Source organism: Papilio machaon, chromosome 14 (assembly GCF_912999745.1).
Source record: "Papilio machaon chromosome 14, ilPapMach1.1, whole genome shotgun sequence".
NCBI lineage: Eukaryota > Metazoa > Arthropoda > Insecta > Lepidoptera > Papilionidae > Papilio > Papilio machaon.
Genome location: NC_059999.1, coordinates 6,820,404 through 6,836,581, shown reverse-complemented (window position 1 = coordinate 6,836,581; position 16,178 = coordinate 6,820,404). Strand labels below are relative to the sequence as shown.

At 31.4% G+C, this 16,178-nt stretch overlaps 1 protein-coding gene across 1 annotated transcript; it reads right to left on the bottom strand.

Annotated features, from left to right (window-relative positions):
- Positions 1 to 4,458: 4,458 nt before the first annotated feature.
- LOC106708377 lies at positions 4,459 to 13,838 on the bottom strand. Its single transcript, XM_045681100.1, has 14 exons — positions 13,748 to 13,838; positions 13,325 to 13,477; positions 12,823 to 13,011; positions 12,020 to 12,236; positions 11,675 to 11,771; positions 11,392 to 11,496; positions 8,819 to 8,888; positions 7,992 to 8,180; positions 7,249 to 7,477; positions 6,369 to 6,465; positions 5,720 to 5,824; positions 5,379 to 5,467; positions 4,992 to 5,058; positions 4,459 to 4,542 (listed from the first exon to the last, which is right to left on the bottom strand). Exons 1-14 carry the CDS (start codon positions 13,836 to 13,838, stop codon positions 4,459 to 4,461), a joined length of 1,782 nt encoding a protein of 593 aa, XP_045537056.1.
- Positions 13,839 to 16,178: the final 2,340 nt, after the last annotated feature.

Genomic DNA, 16,178 nt, shown 5'->3' with positions numbered 1-16,178 from the left:
ATAATATAGTATTAAAATAACATTGTATTATCTGTGGCAATATTAAATCACTAATTTCATAATATTAAGTGATTTTGACTCACCCTTACGAGATACAATATTTACTTGAGAGAAATCTTTACACATCCCGATCTTTCCGCAACGTGTACATAATTAATTCTGTAATATTATCTTACATAATCTGTAATATTGTATGCGTGTTAGAATTATGACTTAATTGGCAATTACATTTTGAGTAGTGTCTGCGGGAAGATAGAACAAGTTTGAAGCTAATCTGATACAGCGAAGTCTCGCGGGAATCCATCGGAAGTTAAGCGTGTAACTGACGTGGAGTAATCAAAGTTTTAGATTTAGTTCTCGTTAGCATATATTTAAATTGTATATGGTTTGCTTTACAAATAAAAACCTTGTAAAATCTAACACTGACTCTTCAGATGTGCTTCTCACCTTTACTTATTTTATAGAATGTAAGTGTCTCTTTTTGTCTGTGTCTCTGACAACTCTACTTTTATACACAAGGGAGGCAGAAAGCGGTATAAAATTACCTAACTGAAATAAAAATTAATTTGTAGATTGTTTATAAAACTTTTAGAAATAAATGCTATTATTTTTCAGCAGGCGCTTTTTTATGTTTTTCAATTAAATAGTTAAATTTATGCGACGTATTAATTTCATCAAAATATTTAAGCGTAGCAATGAACTTTACCTCTTTTATAATAACATTTCAATATTAATTCCTTATAAGAACCATAGTGAAGACATTGAATGTAAGGCGCGTAATTTCAGATCCCTTTTGTTTCTATAATGAATTTGAAATTCAAATTTTAATCACGAAAAGCATTGAAATGATATCTTCTAATTTGACTCCGAAATGTCAACAGGGTCGAATATAAATTGGGGAGTCAACAGTCTCAATGTACAAAATTACTAAATATTACGTTGAATATTCGTGAATATGAAGTTAGATATCCAAACCATTTAAGATCTTTTACGTATTAAAGATAAGGGTATGTTAAAATACGTAAAAAAAAATTGAAGATCATATTTTACAATATATTGTAGCTATCGTTCACGCTAGTTGCTGTAAGACATAATACTGCAGACTCTCTTGTTAACCACATAATATATGACCGAGCAGCGCCTGCCAACTAACACATACTCTGCAGTATGTACGAGTATGTTAAATAAAACAAAGCTCTAGGGGTTCGTAGATCAATTTAATTAATAATAATAATTTAAAAATACAACTAATACAGCACAAATTACTTTGTACATTTTGCAAGGTTCTCCTTAAAAAAATAAATGGTTATCGAATGTTTGGATGGATGGATGTTTGTTAGAAAGTATCTCCAAAAAAAGCTGCACGGATCTCGATGAAATTTAGCATAAATGTAGAACATAGACTGGAAAAATACAAAGGCTAATGCTTACGTTTTTCCTATTTTCGCGCGGATGAAATCGCGGGCTATAGCTAGTAAAGATATGTTGTTAAACTGTTTTTTTTTTTAATATACTGAAACACGAAGATGAAATTTGCTTATAAAAACAGTATGCCACCAAAGGTTTATAATTTAATAAATGTTTCGTATCGGTCGAACGATCATAGAAAATTAAATTAAGCAACCACAAACCGCTGTAGTCCATTATTTGGTACGTTATCCAAAATACACACTTTTAAAACCGAATTAATCCGAATCAGTACAACAGTAAATTTATTTTTTTTCCTGTGAGAAAAGATTAATTTGTTTCAGATCAACTTAAAAAGTATATAAAATATGTCTTTATACTTAATTAATACTAATGTTAAGCTTTTCTGTGAGGCAATTTTAGTTATCGTATAAATATAGCATTACTAGCTGTCGCCCGCGACTCCATTTGCGCGGAATTAATACAAAACTTTATTAGTAGCCTATGTACTCTACCATACTATGTTCTACATCTATCCCAAATTTCATCAAGATACGTTGAGCCGTTCCATCCAAACATTCCCATTTATAATATTAGTAAGATTTAATTATTATTTATCTAAGTGTAAGCCTTAATGACGTCATACACTTTTCCTTAAACTATTTTACTCCAACACTAACTTTTTGATAAAATAACTTTCCTTTTTTAACAATCTATATTATAACATTTTTTTTTTCAAATTGAAAGAAAACACGCATGAAATTTTCGATAACACGTGCGTGTTTTATCTTGACCTACCGAGCCCCGGTGACGTATCGAAATAGATCAAACAACAGACTTAGCAAAGAAAAGGTACATACAAAACGAGTTAAATAACAAGCAGTAGTAAATTTTAATTTAAAACTGGGTTAAATGGTACTTATGTCCTTTAGTTTAGTATTAGTTTTATATTAGTTTAATAAATCATAATAAGTTTGTACTCGAACTAAGTATATCATAAACTATCAGCGAATCGTAAACTAAACGAAAAATTTCTTACAAAATATTATGTTTATTGCATTTAAAAATAAAAATAACTATATTAAAAGTTTGGTCCCCTGTAAGTTAATACGCTATATTACGCTTAATTCTAATATTATAAATGCCAACGTTTGGAAAGATAAATGAATGGATATTTGTTACTACGTATCTCCCAAAAGGTTTAACAGATTCCTGATATACTAAGTCGCAATCAAAAGCTAGTTATTATTGAATCGTTAATCTCTCAATTAGTTGACTGTTTCACTGACGTATTTCGCAATCGATCGGTGACAGAACCGTCGAGTGACACTTTAATCTGACGACCGTAGACAAAATTATTTCATCCTTTCAACGATTAAAACCTCAAGCCGTACAAAAGTGTTAGAGATAATGGAAAATGAAAGGTGTATGCATATTTCATGTTGTACACTTGTTTGCGGCAAACACCCACTCACTTTGCGGGAGTGCCACTCAGCGGATTTTACTCTTGTCTGTGATGCTCGCATGTTGTTTTGGATTTTGATATATGCATATTTTAAATCCAATTTATTCAATACAGTTAAAAGGTAAATTTTGCATACGTGTTTTCTATTTTTTTTACGAAAGGAGCAATGGAACTGTCTCAACTGTGATTATTAATTCAAGTTGAATCAAGTCACAACAATTCCGGTAGATTCACTTTCTAAGTACAGCAGTATAATAGAGTATGAAAGAAAGGTCTGCGGGTTATACTTTTTTTCTCTGTACACAGTTTTATACCTATTTTTATAACGTTTTAGAAATTTGATTTGATTCCTTACCCAATACTCAATTCATTACAATTTTGATTTATATATAAACTAACTGTCGTCCGTAACTGTGTCCGCGCGGACTATGTTTGTGCCATCCGTGCTAAATATCATCGACATCTGTTTAGCAGTTCCGAAGATACCATCTATCAAACATCCATCCATCCAAGTAAGAAGTAAATAGAGATTTTTAACAACTCAAAAATGAAACCTTTTGTATCGCTATGAACACGTGCTTGCGCATTTATAATACTAGTAAGACGTTATGAACAAGGATTGAAACAAAAGACAATGAATATAAATTTCTAATGTTCCAAATTCAAATTCGTTTTTATATTTCGATTTTTCAAATATTATTATCTTTTATGGCTAGTTTCAATACTTTAAACATTTTTAAATTACTAAACGGATGAAACATTAATATATAAAATGTTCCTTATTAATTTATACCAATTAATGAATAAAATTTTGCTTGGATGTCAAGTGTAAATTCTGTCTCCGTGTCGAAATATAATTTGAAGACAATCTGCACAGTCGAGATAAGCTTGAATTTTACGGCCGTCTATAAAACGAAATGCTTCCTACACCGGAGTTAACTTAATTTTCATGAAATAAATATGATTTATGTGTTAAGGGAGTTAAAGGTTTAATATTCTTAAATAAAACATAAATTTTCTCTACAAACCGATACAAATAAAAAGTTGAATAGTCAAAAAGTTTTCGTAGCACTAATTCGTAGCAATATGTAGACATTGTTATAATTCTACGGTGAGTCTTCACTGTAGCAACATCTGCATTGGTAATATTGGCTTTCATATATTGACAAAGCAGATGTTAAAAGCAGGGTTAATATTTTTTTGTAGAATAGTCTATAATAATCTCTAGAAGCACAAATCAACCGAATCGAAGATATTTCTAAATAACAGGTTTACTACGAATAGTTAATATAATCTCGGGTAGTAATATTTTTAAAAGCTTTGCTTTGAGACGTTAGTATGAGTACAAAAGTGCAGAATCTTGTCCTCACTCGCTTACATTCAATGTAACGTACAATATATTAGTATATAATATATTGGACCGAGAAATATTACAAAAGATGACATAAGCAGATATATACAATGAGAAAGTGTCTATATTTTCAATTTTTTTTTCCTTTTTTACATTCTCGATTAATTTCTCAACTATTCAGAGAATATAAATTTAATTTAAACTTTCTGGAAGTGGAATTAATGATTTCAGAGTTTTAATCTTTTTTTCCTGCATGTGCAATTCCTCTTGAATAAATACTTGTAGCCAAGGAAAAATATGACCAAGTTGTGCTGAGTACCTGAAAATGTTAAATTATAGAATCACAATTCGAACTTGTTATCCGCATAAACCTAAAAAAGCTTCAATGAATAATAAAAGCTTATGAAATATACCTAATACATTGCTTTGAAAAAATAGAATCGGTTTCTAATAATGATCGGATATTGAATTCCGATAACTTAATAAAGAGCTGTAATCATATCTCTATCAAGACTCAAAACATAGCGGTTATTAGGTGAGTCCGTTCAGAGCTGAGCAGATTTTATCGCAAGTAATATTAAGCTTTACACGGTTGAAACAATGCTCAATTTTACTTATCATGTTTTTTTACGCTTGCTTTTGATAAGAAATGAGGTGGAAAGTAATTTTATACCTTATTTCAAAAACATAAAGCTCAATTTTATTTACGATAAACAATCTCCTGTCCCGGTTTGTAAGAAGTAACGTACATAAGATAAATGAATTTACCTTTGTGAACATGTTCATTGTAACAGGTACATGTCTTAATGACGTCAGACAACAAGGACGTTGCGATCTATGAAAAAAATAATTAAATAAAACATATAGTTTTATCATTAATTGTTTTCACAATCATTAGGTCATCATTTACTTAAAAAAAAAATGGGACCCATCTGCAAGCACTTCCTTTAGATTAAAATATTTTTTATCAAAATCGGACCACCAGGGTCGGAGATTCGCAGTAACAAACATAAAAAAAATACAGTCGAAAATAAGGAGGTTATCAACCTCCTTCTTTTTGAAGTCGGCTAAAAAAAGAACTCATGTAACATTACGATAATTTAAAAAGAACTAAAAGATAAAAAATAATTACAAAATTAACGCACGTTAACTTACCTTGCTATAATGAAATTAATCATTCTCTGATAACAAATGTTTCCTTTGTACCATTCATTAAAATACGCTGACTCCGCTATACCTGAACTCTGGAATATAAATTTAAAATACACTAAATACACTAGAAGAAAACCTTAGTTTTTTGAGTAAATTCAGTATTTTTTTTGTATTATTTTCCACAAAATCCACAGCCGATTTTGTTTTCTGTTTTTTTGGTACGCCTTGTTGAATAATTATTTTTAATCCGTATGTATAACAGTACATTACATACTACTTAAATTAGTTGAATTAATAAAGTTCAAAAATATTATTAAACTTCAATAAATATACCATTAACAAACCTCATCTTTCAACAATTCACCGTAGTAACAAAATGTATAAGTTGGAAGTAACAACGCAAGCACTGCTACTAAATTATTCATAGTTTCTACTGCACCACGGGCCACCTGAAATAAAATATTTCCTTGAAAGAATTGAACAAAAAGAATTATATTTATATCTTACTAATGTTTTAAATGCGAATGTTGAGATGGATGGATGGATGGATGTTTGTTTGAAGGTATCTCCGGAACAGCTCAACGGATCTTGATAAAATTTGTCACAGGTGTAGAACATAGTCTGGAAGAACACATAGGCTACTTATTAAGTTTTTTTTTTTCATTCCAAACAGAGTCGCCGGCGATAGCTATTATTTAAATAATTATAGAACGTAATACAAGTAACGTACTTCTACAGTTGTGTGCAAAAATATTAATACAAAACTAATAATCTTACGATGAAGAAAAACATCGTGATATAACCTGTACAAAACGGCGAAGAAATTCAGAGATCTGTGTGAATTCAACAATCGCAATTAGCCAGTTTAGTTATCTATGGCCTAGTCACCCATAACTTGGAGTTATCTCGAGAGAAGTAAAGAGGGAAAACTCTCGAGAAAAAAAGGATTTTAACTATTTTACTGTAAATATTTAACTTGGTACAAAATCTTACCGTAGTTGCGAAACCAAAAAAACATAAGGTGGCAGTAACGAAGAGTAAATTTATGAATATTATTTTATTAAATATGTCATCAAGTTGCTTTGCTAATCTGAAATTAAAATAAATGTAGAAAAAACCTTATTCAATTTAATTACTACATAACTAGTATATGCATGAAATTTATGTTGTTTGATATCTTAAAATATCAAGAAAAATCGTAATCTCCACCGACAATATAATAATAATAACTTTTATTACAGACACATGAACCATACAAATTACAAATAAAATAAAGTTACACCACAAGTAGACGTGTCCACGTATCTAATACTGGACAGTCCAAACCCGCTCTATCAACTTACTATACTTATCTATCAATATACTTGTAAATGACAGACTAATTTCGCTGTTAATTAAACTAGCACGACTACAAACTATTTTATGAACGTGTCTGTTCTTTCTATTGTCAAACATCAAGACTGTGAAGGCCCTCCTTTTGTTGCGAAGAATCCTTTAATTGAGACAAAGCTCTTTACTCCGTCGCTCATTGTCAGTAGCAAAGAACAAACTGCTTCTATTCGAAAGAATATTAGCATCGCATTTTACTAGTAATCTTATTGTCTATTTGAAATAAACTGACGGTGTGCTGGATTTAATTAAAATAAAAAACCTATCCTTTCACCTTACCCATAAAATATTTGGCTAAAAATCTTAGGCTTTGCTTTCTATTTCTAGTATTTACAACAAGTTGTCATCAAGTTGTTTTTTTTTATTGACAAAAAATATATAAATACCAGCTAATTTAAAGAAGATAACTATTTTAGTGACAAAAATCTATTTGAGTAATAAATAGTAAATATTATTAGTTACAAAATCACGAATGAATGTATACCTAATAAGCATTTGATGTCGACGAATAAAATCCTGAATCGAAGTAGTCGTGTTACTTTCAGAGTTTGTTTCTAATCCAATTCCCATTTGATTGCGAGGATTGTCCGTCTTAAAATGTGGTGCAACGTGTAGCAAATCCTCGCGTAATATTGAAAATTCAATAGCTATATTTGCACAAAGTGCTATCATCAAAAATTCAGTACCAACGTAGGCATAAACTTCACAGCTCACTGAAAAATATTATAAATAACAAACTAAAAAAAAATCCATAACTCCTTTTGTTTTTCGAAAAATATGGGAACGGGAAGAGGACTTCTTAGGGTTTCTGTCTCCTCACGCATAATACTTTATGGGCTATCCAGGTAAGACCAGGAACAATGTTTTCTTATTAACTTTATTGACTATAGTCGTATATATAAGTTATAATTCCTGCCAGTCGACTGCTTTGAGACATTGTAAGTGCAGCTCCTTGGTGACTCTCCTGACAGCCCAGAACAGGCGACGCTGGCGATCATTTGTTTCGAACAAGTAAACCCACTTTTGGTCGTTGCGCCAGTGGAGTAAGTTATCGTTCGGAAACCTTTTCTAGTTTCGCGTCACATTTATTATACATTCCTTCTTGTCTTCTTTTGTAAGAAACTTATTTGCCTAATAATGGCATCAAATCGATTTGAAGGAAGTTTATTAACTTTTGGTTCACCAATTGTTTCTAACCTTTATTTAAAAATAATAAAAATAACATACTAGTGTAAACCTGAAACGCATATGTTGCCAAATATTTGAACCAACTGTCTGATGGCTCATACGGATATACACTTCCAAATGGTAGCACAAGTTCACAGTACTGTCCTAAAATGAATCGACGGAACAGCACTGAAGTCAGCGGCCCTAAAAGATGTAGCCACGTTCCGAGAATATTGCTCCAATAAAACACTGTAAACAAGACTGTATTTATTTCCATTAGAAGAATATTTTTTCGGGCGTTAACAATATAATGTTTTATTATTTCTGAACAACATTTTCTCCAAAAGTAAGTTGTCTAAAAATGAAATTCGTCTCACACCACTCACTCCGAAGGCATTTTCTATTAGAAAACTGTATTATACTAAATATATTCGTATATAAAAAACTAAATGGTAATTTGATAAAGGTAATTTTAATGTAGTATTTAAAATATTTTACACAACAGTAGATTAAAAATCTACTTAAAAATTTTCAATAATTTCCAAGTCTTAAAATAAGTAACAAAAAAAATTACTTGCAAGATAAATCTTTAAACGCTTTGTCAGGTGTTTCTTTTTCTTAATTTGTTTATCAGTTAGGTTCGAAGTTTCCCTTAGGAAACTTAAATGGTTGATTAAGTCTTCTATGTCTGATATTTTTGATAAAATAGCCGCTGCTTTTAGGATAGCTGTAAATAACTTAACTATTATTTTTTTATTATAAGTTTAGGACTGATATTTAATATATTCATTGCCATCGAAACATTTCGCAAGTTTTATAATGAAAAAAATTGTTTTGATATGGAACGTGTGTAAATACCAGCGAAGCTGTAGTGAATGTTCACTTACCTTGCACGGATACTAAGTAAACAGGAATCATATAGGCCACTTCAAAAGCATTTACTTCCTCCTTGAATACCTTACATAAAAATGCTAATATACTAATATTATGCATGATCACAAAAGGAGCCAGACAGCATAGTTTCCAATATTTATTCAATTTCGAGTTACTGATAGGAAAGAAATAAATATAACATTTATTAAACAATTCGAAACATTGTTTTAAAGGTCCCGAAAATTTATCATCATTCATTTTGGACTCTTATTTCTGAGACTTTTGTTAAAGTTTGTCCCAACTCTTGAACGCTAGTGATTGTTTTTACTGTACTTAAATTGTTTTCATTCGTATACTTTTAATTGTATTTAATTATCCTTCGTATGTCATTCTAGAGATCAGCTGTTGTGTTTAAAGTTTACCGTTTTTGTTATTTCGAGTGTTTTAACCGTAGGACTTCACTGCCTTGTCTGTTGTATTAATACGTTTTGTCATATCTTTTATTCTAATTGGTAAGATAGAGTTAACAATTCCTCCCTTCCCCTAAAGCAGAAGTAGCTTTAACAATTTATTGGTTACTAGCTGACACCCGCGACTTCGTCTGCGCGGGATTAAATAAAACCTTAATTAGCCTATGTGTTCTTCCAGACTATCTCTTTACCAAATTTCATCAAGATCCGTTCAGCTGTTCCGGAGATACCTTCAAACAAACATCCATCCATGTAAGGTTAAAACAAAGAAAACGTACTGAACCCAGTTACTTATGTTTCATTGTTTAATATCAGGCAGTTTAGTAAATTACGAAAATGTGAATAAAATTGAAATCGTTTATGTCTTAATTGGGCTTCAAAACGTAGAAAAATAACTATAACATTGCAATCAAAAATTCAATTACTGCCGCTACCAAAAAAAAATACAATTTATTTCTTCAATACGTAGTAAGCAATTTACTATTATAAAAAACATTTTTTATATTTTTCATGTTAAATAGTATCGTATATAAATCAGGACAAACTAATTTAAACCGTTATTACATTCTTCATATATATACTTCGAAATACATAATCATCATCTCCCTGGCCTTTTCCCACTCACGTGGGGTCGGCACAAAAGTTTTTATAAACCTTAAAGTTTTGGCTTAAGTCTATTAAGCCGACCGCCTGCCTATCGCCAACCCTACTTGGGAACATATACTTCTAAATATTAAGAAATAAAATCTTATTTTTTATAAAATTTAATTGTGTATTCAAATTATTAAAGGTATTTTACAAATAAAATTTGTGCCAGGCGTCACTTGCATCGATTTAAATAATTAAACCATTACTTACACTAATGCTAAAAACATAGCTACATTTTGATGAAAAAATTATTTGTAATTGATTTGTTGTGTTTATTAATTACAAAGAAACATTTTTTCAATGTTTTTTATAAGTTCTTGGTAATCATGTTATTGTGCACGCATTATATTCTCAGTTAGTTTCATCGCTCGAATAGATAGTAGTTATTAATGAAAAATACGACCACGTTGTGCTCAATATCTGAAAAATAATACACTTTTGTAGAAATACTTTGAACAGATATACCTTTTTATATATCTCTTCCAAGTATTTCTACATGTACTTAGAAAACATATATACCTTACTAAACATATTTAACGTAACTGGTACTCGTTTCAGTGATGTCAGACAGCAGGGCTTTTGCGACCTGTCGAATATGTTATTCTTATATGAAAAATATAAAATCAAAACAGAAGTAGCGCAGAAGCTTTACCTATGACTTAATGACGTCACACATTAAGTGACGGTACTAAGAAGACGTGCGCGGAACGCGGTCGGTGTTAGTGAGAGGGTGATGGGTAAACCTTCTGCGCGTGGTTAATTGGAGATAAAGACAGCAAAAGGCTAGTAGATGTATAAACAAATGTAGGGTTGTATCGGAACCTCCCCTCCGAAAGAGCGGGACTTCCACATGAATTCGTACGTTCGCTTTCACATCCACCTCAGTATCTTTTTTGCATGCCAGCTTACATACGAGTATAGCGGAGGTTTATTTACGTTGACTTATGATGTGAGAGATATGAAATTTTTTTTATATGTCAATTTAAAGAAATTTTCACTTTTTTAGTATTTATCCTTTGCATCTGCGAAGTCGTGGCATCTGTACATCCACCTCCGCTTCCGTTAAGCAGGCCTCCGTTACAACCCTAGTATAAACGCAGGAGAAATATAGTCTAGAGTATCTTTTCCGTATCTATAATCACCGAGTTATTATGAAGCATATTATTTTCTGATATCGGATATTTCCTTTGGTCCATAAACTAGCATACGCTGCATCAGCTATACCCGAACTCTGAAATATAGACTTTAATATAAGTAACATAAAACATCTTATTTAAAAAAGAACCTTACTGAAAGTCTTTAAAAAGAATACAAGTAGAAAACGAGTTAATGATCTTCAAATGCCTGAAGTCTTTGTAATTACTACTAAGTATCGCCTTAAACAAAAGAAGATCGAATCGGAGAACCCCTGTCATTTAGTAGGTAAAAAGCTATAAATAGAGACAAAATCCAGAAATTAACCAACAGACCTCATCTTTCAACATTTCACCGTAGTAACACACAACATAAGCTGTTGACAATATTGCTACACTTCCAACGATATTGTTCGCTTTCCCTACCATGCCAGTGCCCACCTGCAATTGAAGAAAAACACAACGATTAGAGTAAATCCCAAAAAAGATCAAAAAATAGTGTACAATAATTACACATTGGCAAACGGGTTAATAAAATCGATTTAACTTAGTTTTTAAAAAAAAAAGTATTTTAAGCAAACGCATTAAATTTCATTTAATATTAGACTAGATTACTCACTGTTGTAGCAAACGCAAAAAATCCCACAGTAATCGTCACGATAACAATATGAACGAAAACAATCTTGTTAAATACATCATCCAATATGTCTGCCAAGCTTCAATAAAACAATCAGATGTAGCAAATTGCAGTTAATTCTAATAAAATAACTTGAATTGAATTTTACAGAGATGCTTTAATTTTTTTACGTTAATAAGTTAAGTTTTCATTACCGAAGCTCATGTTACAAAGACGTATTATTATTCCTTTTTTTTCGATAAAATGAGCGGGATGATAAATGTTTCGATGTCAGTATTTTGATTAAGGAAAACTACAGTATTCAATGGACTAAAACAGTATTAATACCTTATAAGCTTTTGATGTCGACGTATAAAATCCTGAATAGAAACTCTTTCGTAGTCTCCGGAATCCGTTTCCGATGATAATTGTAATTCTGGGTTCATTAAGTTTGGCTTCACGCGAAGTAAATCTTCTCGTAGTATTGAAAATTCTATAGCTAAATCAGCGCACAAACTTACCATCATATATTCAATACCTATGTAAAACCATGAGTAACGAAGAACTAGAAAAAAAAATAAGAATACAAGAAATAGAAAAAGTTAAAAAATTTAAAAGTAATAGTAAAGCCGTTTTGTGACGGCGGCCATTCTGGATTTTTCGTAGTGCACTGTACTAGTCGAGCCCTTTCATTTGATACCCATGTTGGAGGGTTTTGCAAAAATATGTCAGTATTCGACATTTTTAATGGCGGCCATTTTGGATTCAACATAGTTTTCTATATTCTACTTGGCAAACCCTTTCATTTGTTACCAATTTTTCAGTTGTACAAAAATATGTGATACACCATTTCGTGACAGCGTCCTGAGTTTTTATGGTGCACTGTATTATTGTACAATGAAATAAAATTCAATCAAAACTTTAAGTAAAAACTTCAAAATTTTGAAAATATATCTTGCTTCAGTCTGTGGAGAGGTCCACCTCCTCTGTTCAATGGCAATAAACGTTAGTAACGCATCTGCAACACAATTATGTTGTTGCAGATGTCTCTGGATAACGGTCTCTTAACACCAGGTGACCTGATTGCTCGTTTACCGCCTTATTGACATCACAAAAAATACATTATTTGTATTTTAATAAATTATATCTACCGTTGATCGCTTGGAAAGCATATGTAGCCAAATATTTAAACCAATCAGAAGTTGGATCAAATGGATAGACACAACCAACTGGTAATGCAAATGCAAAATTCTGTTTTAATATAAAAATCCTTATGATTGTGGAAACTAATGGCGCGAAAACGTATTCCCAAGAACCAGATATATCGATCCAATAATACACTGAAATTAAAACAATATTTATAGAATAGAATGTAGAATATTAAACACAATCACCACTAGATCAATATTTTTTAAGATGGCGTTCGTGAATTTAAAAGTCAAAGTGTATTTGTTTGAACACAGTTCTTACCCTAGGCCATAAGATAAATGGATAAGATCATCTGATAACCAATACTGTTTTGCAAATGTCGAGGTACCACTACTCACTAACAAGCAAAATTAACGTTAAATGTTTCTTTCTTATTCGACTTCTGCCGTAAAAATGATAAACAAATCTAGTAATAAACATTAAATAGAAAATTAAAATGTTTACTCGTCTGCCAAAACTTCAACTGTTTAACTAGGCGTCTTTTCTTTTCAATTTGCTGAAAGTTTCGATCGGACTTCCTCCAAATCACTCCCAAATCATTGATGAAACTTTCAATTTCTTTCTTCTTATAAATCATTATTGCTACACGTAGAAGAGCTGCAGAAATATTCACTATTACAACTAAATTATTTAACTATCATGTTTGAAATTTTTAAATATGTAATCTTGATTCGAAAGCCATAAATTTTCAATTATATCGATGTAATACCCACATAAGAAAGTGGTTATAGGTTATAGGTTTAAAATATAAAAATGTAATCAGTGGAATAGATGTACTTTTACTAACAATAGTAAAATAAGTTCAAGTAACTCCTTTTAAAATTGCACTAATTTTATAAGGGTGAAATTAAAAATAGTCTAACTTACATTGTATACAAATCAAATATACAGGAACAATATTTGCTAGTTCTGATATATTCAATTGATTCTTGAATATCTTACTCGCGTATAAAGTCATTGTTATTATATGGATCAGCAAAGGTGGTACCAGAGTTATGAATCTTAAGATTTTCTTCCATTTTGGTGAATCGTATTCAAAGAATGTAATATTTAAATTATCCAACAAACTGAAAGATGTTTTAATAGGTTTTGCGTATTCTTTAGGAAAATTATTTAAATAATTCATTTTTAATATTTATCTGTATTTGTCTACTAAAGAATTGAAAACATTTTTTTTTTCGATTGAATTTATATATGAAAAATATTGTCATTGGAATTAGGGATCATTAAAATATTGGATAAAAATCTTTCGAGTTTAGATACAATAGAAAAATAAAATTAGGTTGCAAATAATTTGTTGAATTTAGTTGCAGTTGGATTTTTTTATATTATAAGGTGGCAAAGGAGCAATCGTCCACCTGATTCGCTGAAATACTAAAGCGACCCCTACCCGTGGACATCCGCAGTTGCTGATGCGTTGCCCACCTTTAATCAAGGGATAAAGGAACTCGCAGAAAAAGAATATTACTCCGACAAATCCCCATCCCCTTCCCAACCTTTCATTAATAAGAAAAGAAAGGGAAAGGAAGAGGTCCAACATTAGGCCTCCGCAACCGCACTCATTAGGCGAAACGCGGAATTGCTTTCACTTCACGTTTTTCTTCTGTGTGGTCGTGATATTGTATCGGCATACAACACATGTTGTTGGTAACGTCTACCACTGTAGAAGAAACTCTCTTATTACTACTGTTGATAAGTAGAAAATAAAGTACTGAACCCTCAATGAAATGTTCACATAATAACTTTTTATAAAATATTATTGTAACCTACAATAATATAACACTATAATGATTACCAAATCAAACGTTTCATTGTGTATAGATACATTTTCTATGGAATTTTGTGGGCGTTATTTGCTTTCATAAAATATTTCCATTTATCAAATTACAAAGTAAAAACAACTGTATTGCCTTATAATAAACACTTAATTTATTAATTTATTATGAACTAAAATGATATAGTTTGTAAACATTCAAAAGGAAAAGTTCTCACGCGCGTTAAAGTCAAAGGATAAGACAAGAACTGTCTGAACATTTAATAATCAGACTTGGCACATTATAAACTCACGAAAATTGTGAACTAAATGAATAACACATAATTTTACTTGCTATAGAGGTAATCCTTGTTTTATAGTTACATCAGTCTTTATCAAAGAGATTCGAGAAAGAGAGATGTAGAGCAAACGTTTAAAAACATTTGCTAAAACACTTTAATGATAAAAAGTACTGCCAAATGTACATAGTAAGGACTGCTGGGGTTCTTTGGCGAGCTGGGCTGGCTGGAGTAACTTACAGCCTGCCTTCACGCAAAATACGCGTTTGTCGTGGAGTTGCGGATAACTGAGCCCCTACTACTATACTACTATACTTAAAGTACTGCAAACGTTCGTAGCCAAACAAATGCCATTTCATAAAAGTCCGTAATAGTTGCTAGTCTTGGATTAAAGTCCATGTTGTCACGTCAATTGATACTCTCTTTGGTCTGTATCAAACGACGACAGACAAAGACCTCGTCTAAAACCTTTTGACAGTATTACACATTGTGATTTAATTTTCATTAGCAAAGGACTAAATTAATATTCTATGTACTGATATTTCTGATTATAATTTGCTTTTCATCATTGAAACTGATTGATTCTGTTTAAGTTTACCTCATCGTTCATAATGTTCAATTTCGAAATGTAAATGAATAAGTACGTAGTTTTGAATAACTGAATTTCTAATGTTAACAGTACACTGACATTATATCTGCCTGTACTGCTGTTTCCCGTTGGACCGATCGATCAATCGGCCTAATATAAATTGAATTCTGTGGATTCGTGTTCTGGGAATTTTTTCCCAGTCGGTCAATCAAATGGATGGGCCGCCCAACCCAACGGGTAATACACGTTCGTATTGAATAGTAAATATAGGTTTTAAATGAAGCTTTAAGATTTTATAAATATACTAGCTGTCGCCCGCGACACCGTCCGCGCGCAGTTAAAAAAAAATGAAAAATAGATGTTGGCCGATTCTCAGACCTACTGAATATGCTCACAAAGTTTCTTGAGAATCGGTCAAGCCGTTTCGGAGGAGTACGGGAACGAAAACTGTGACACGAGAATTTTATATATTAGACTAGCTTTTACCCGCGACTTCGTCCGCGCGGAATAAAAAAAAATGCACACAAGATATAAAAGTTCCTATGTCCGTCTTCTAGTTCTAAGCTACCTCCCCATCAATTTTCAGCTAAATCAGTTCGACCGATCTTGAGTTACAAATAGTGTAACTAACACGACTTTCTTTTATATATATAGATA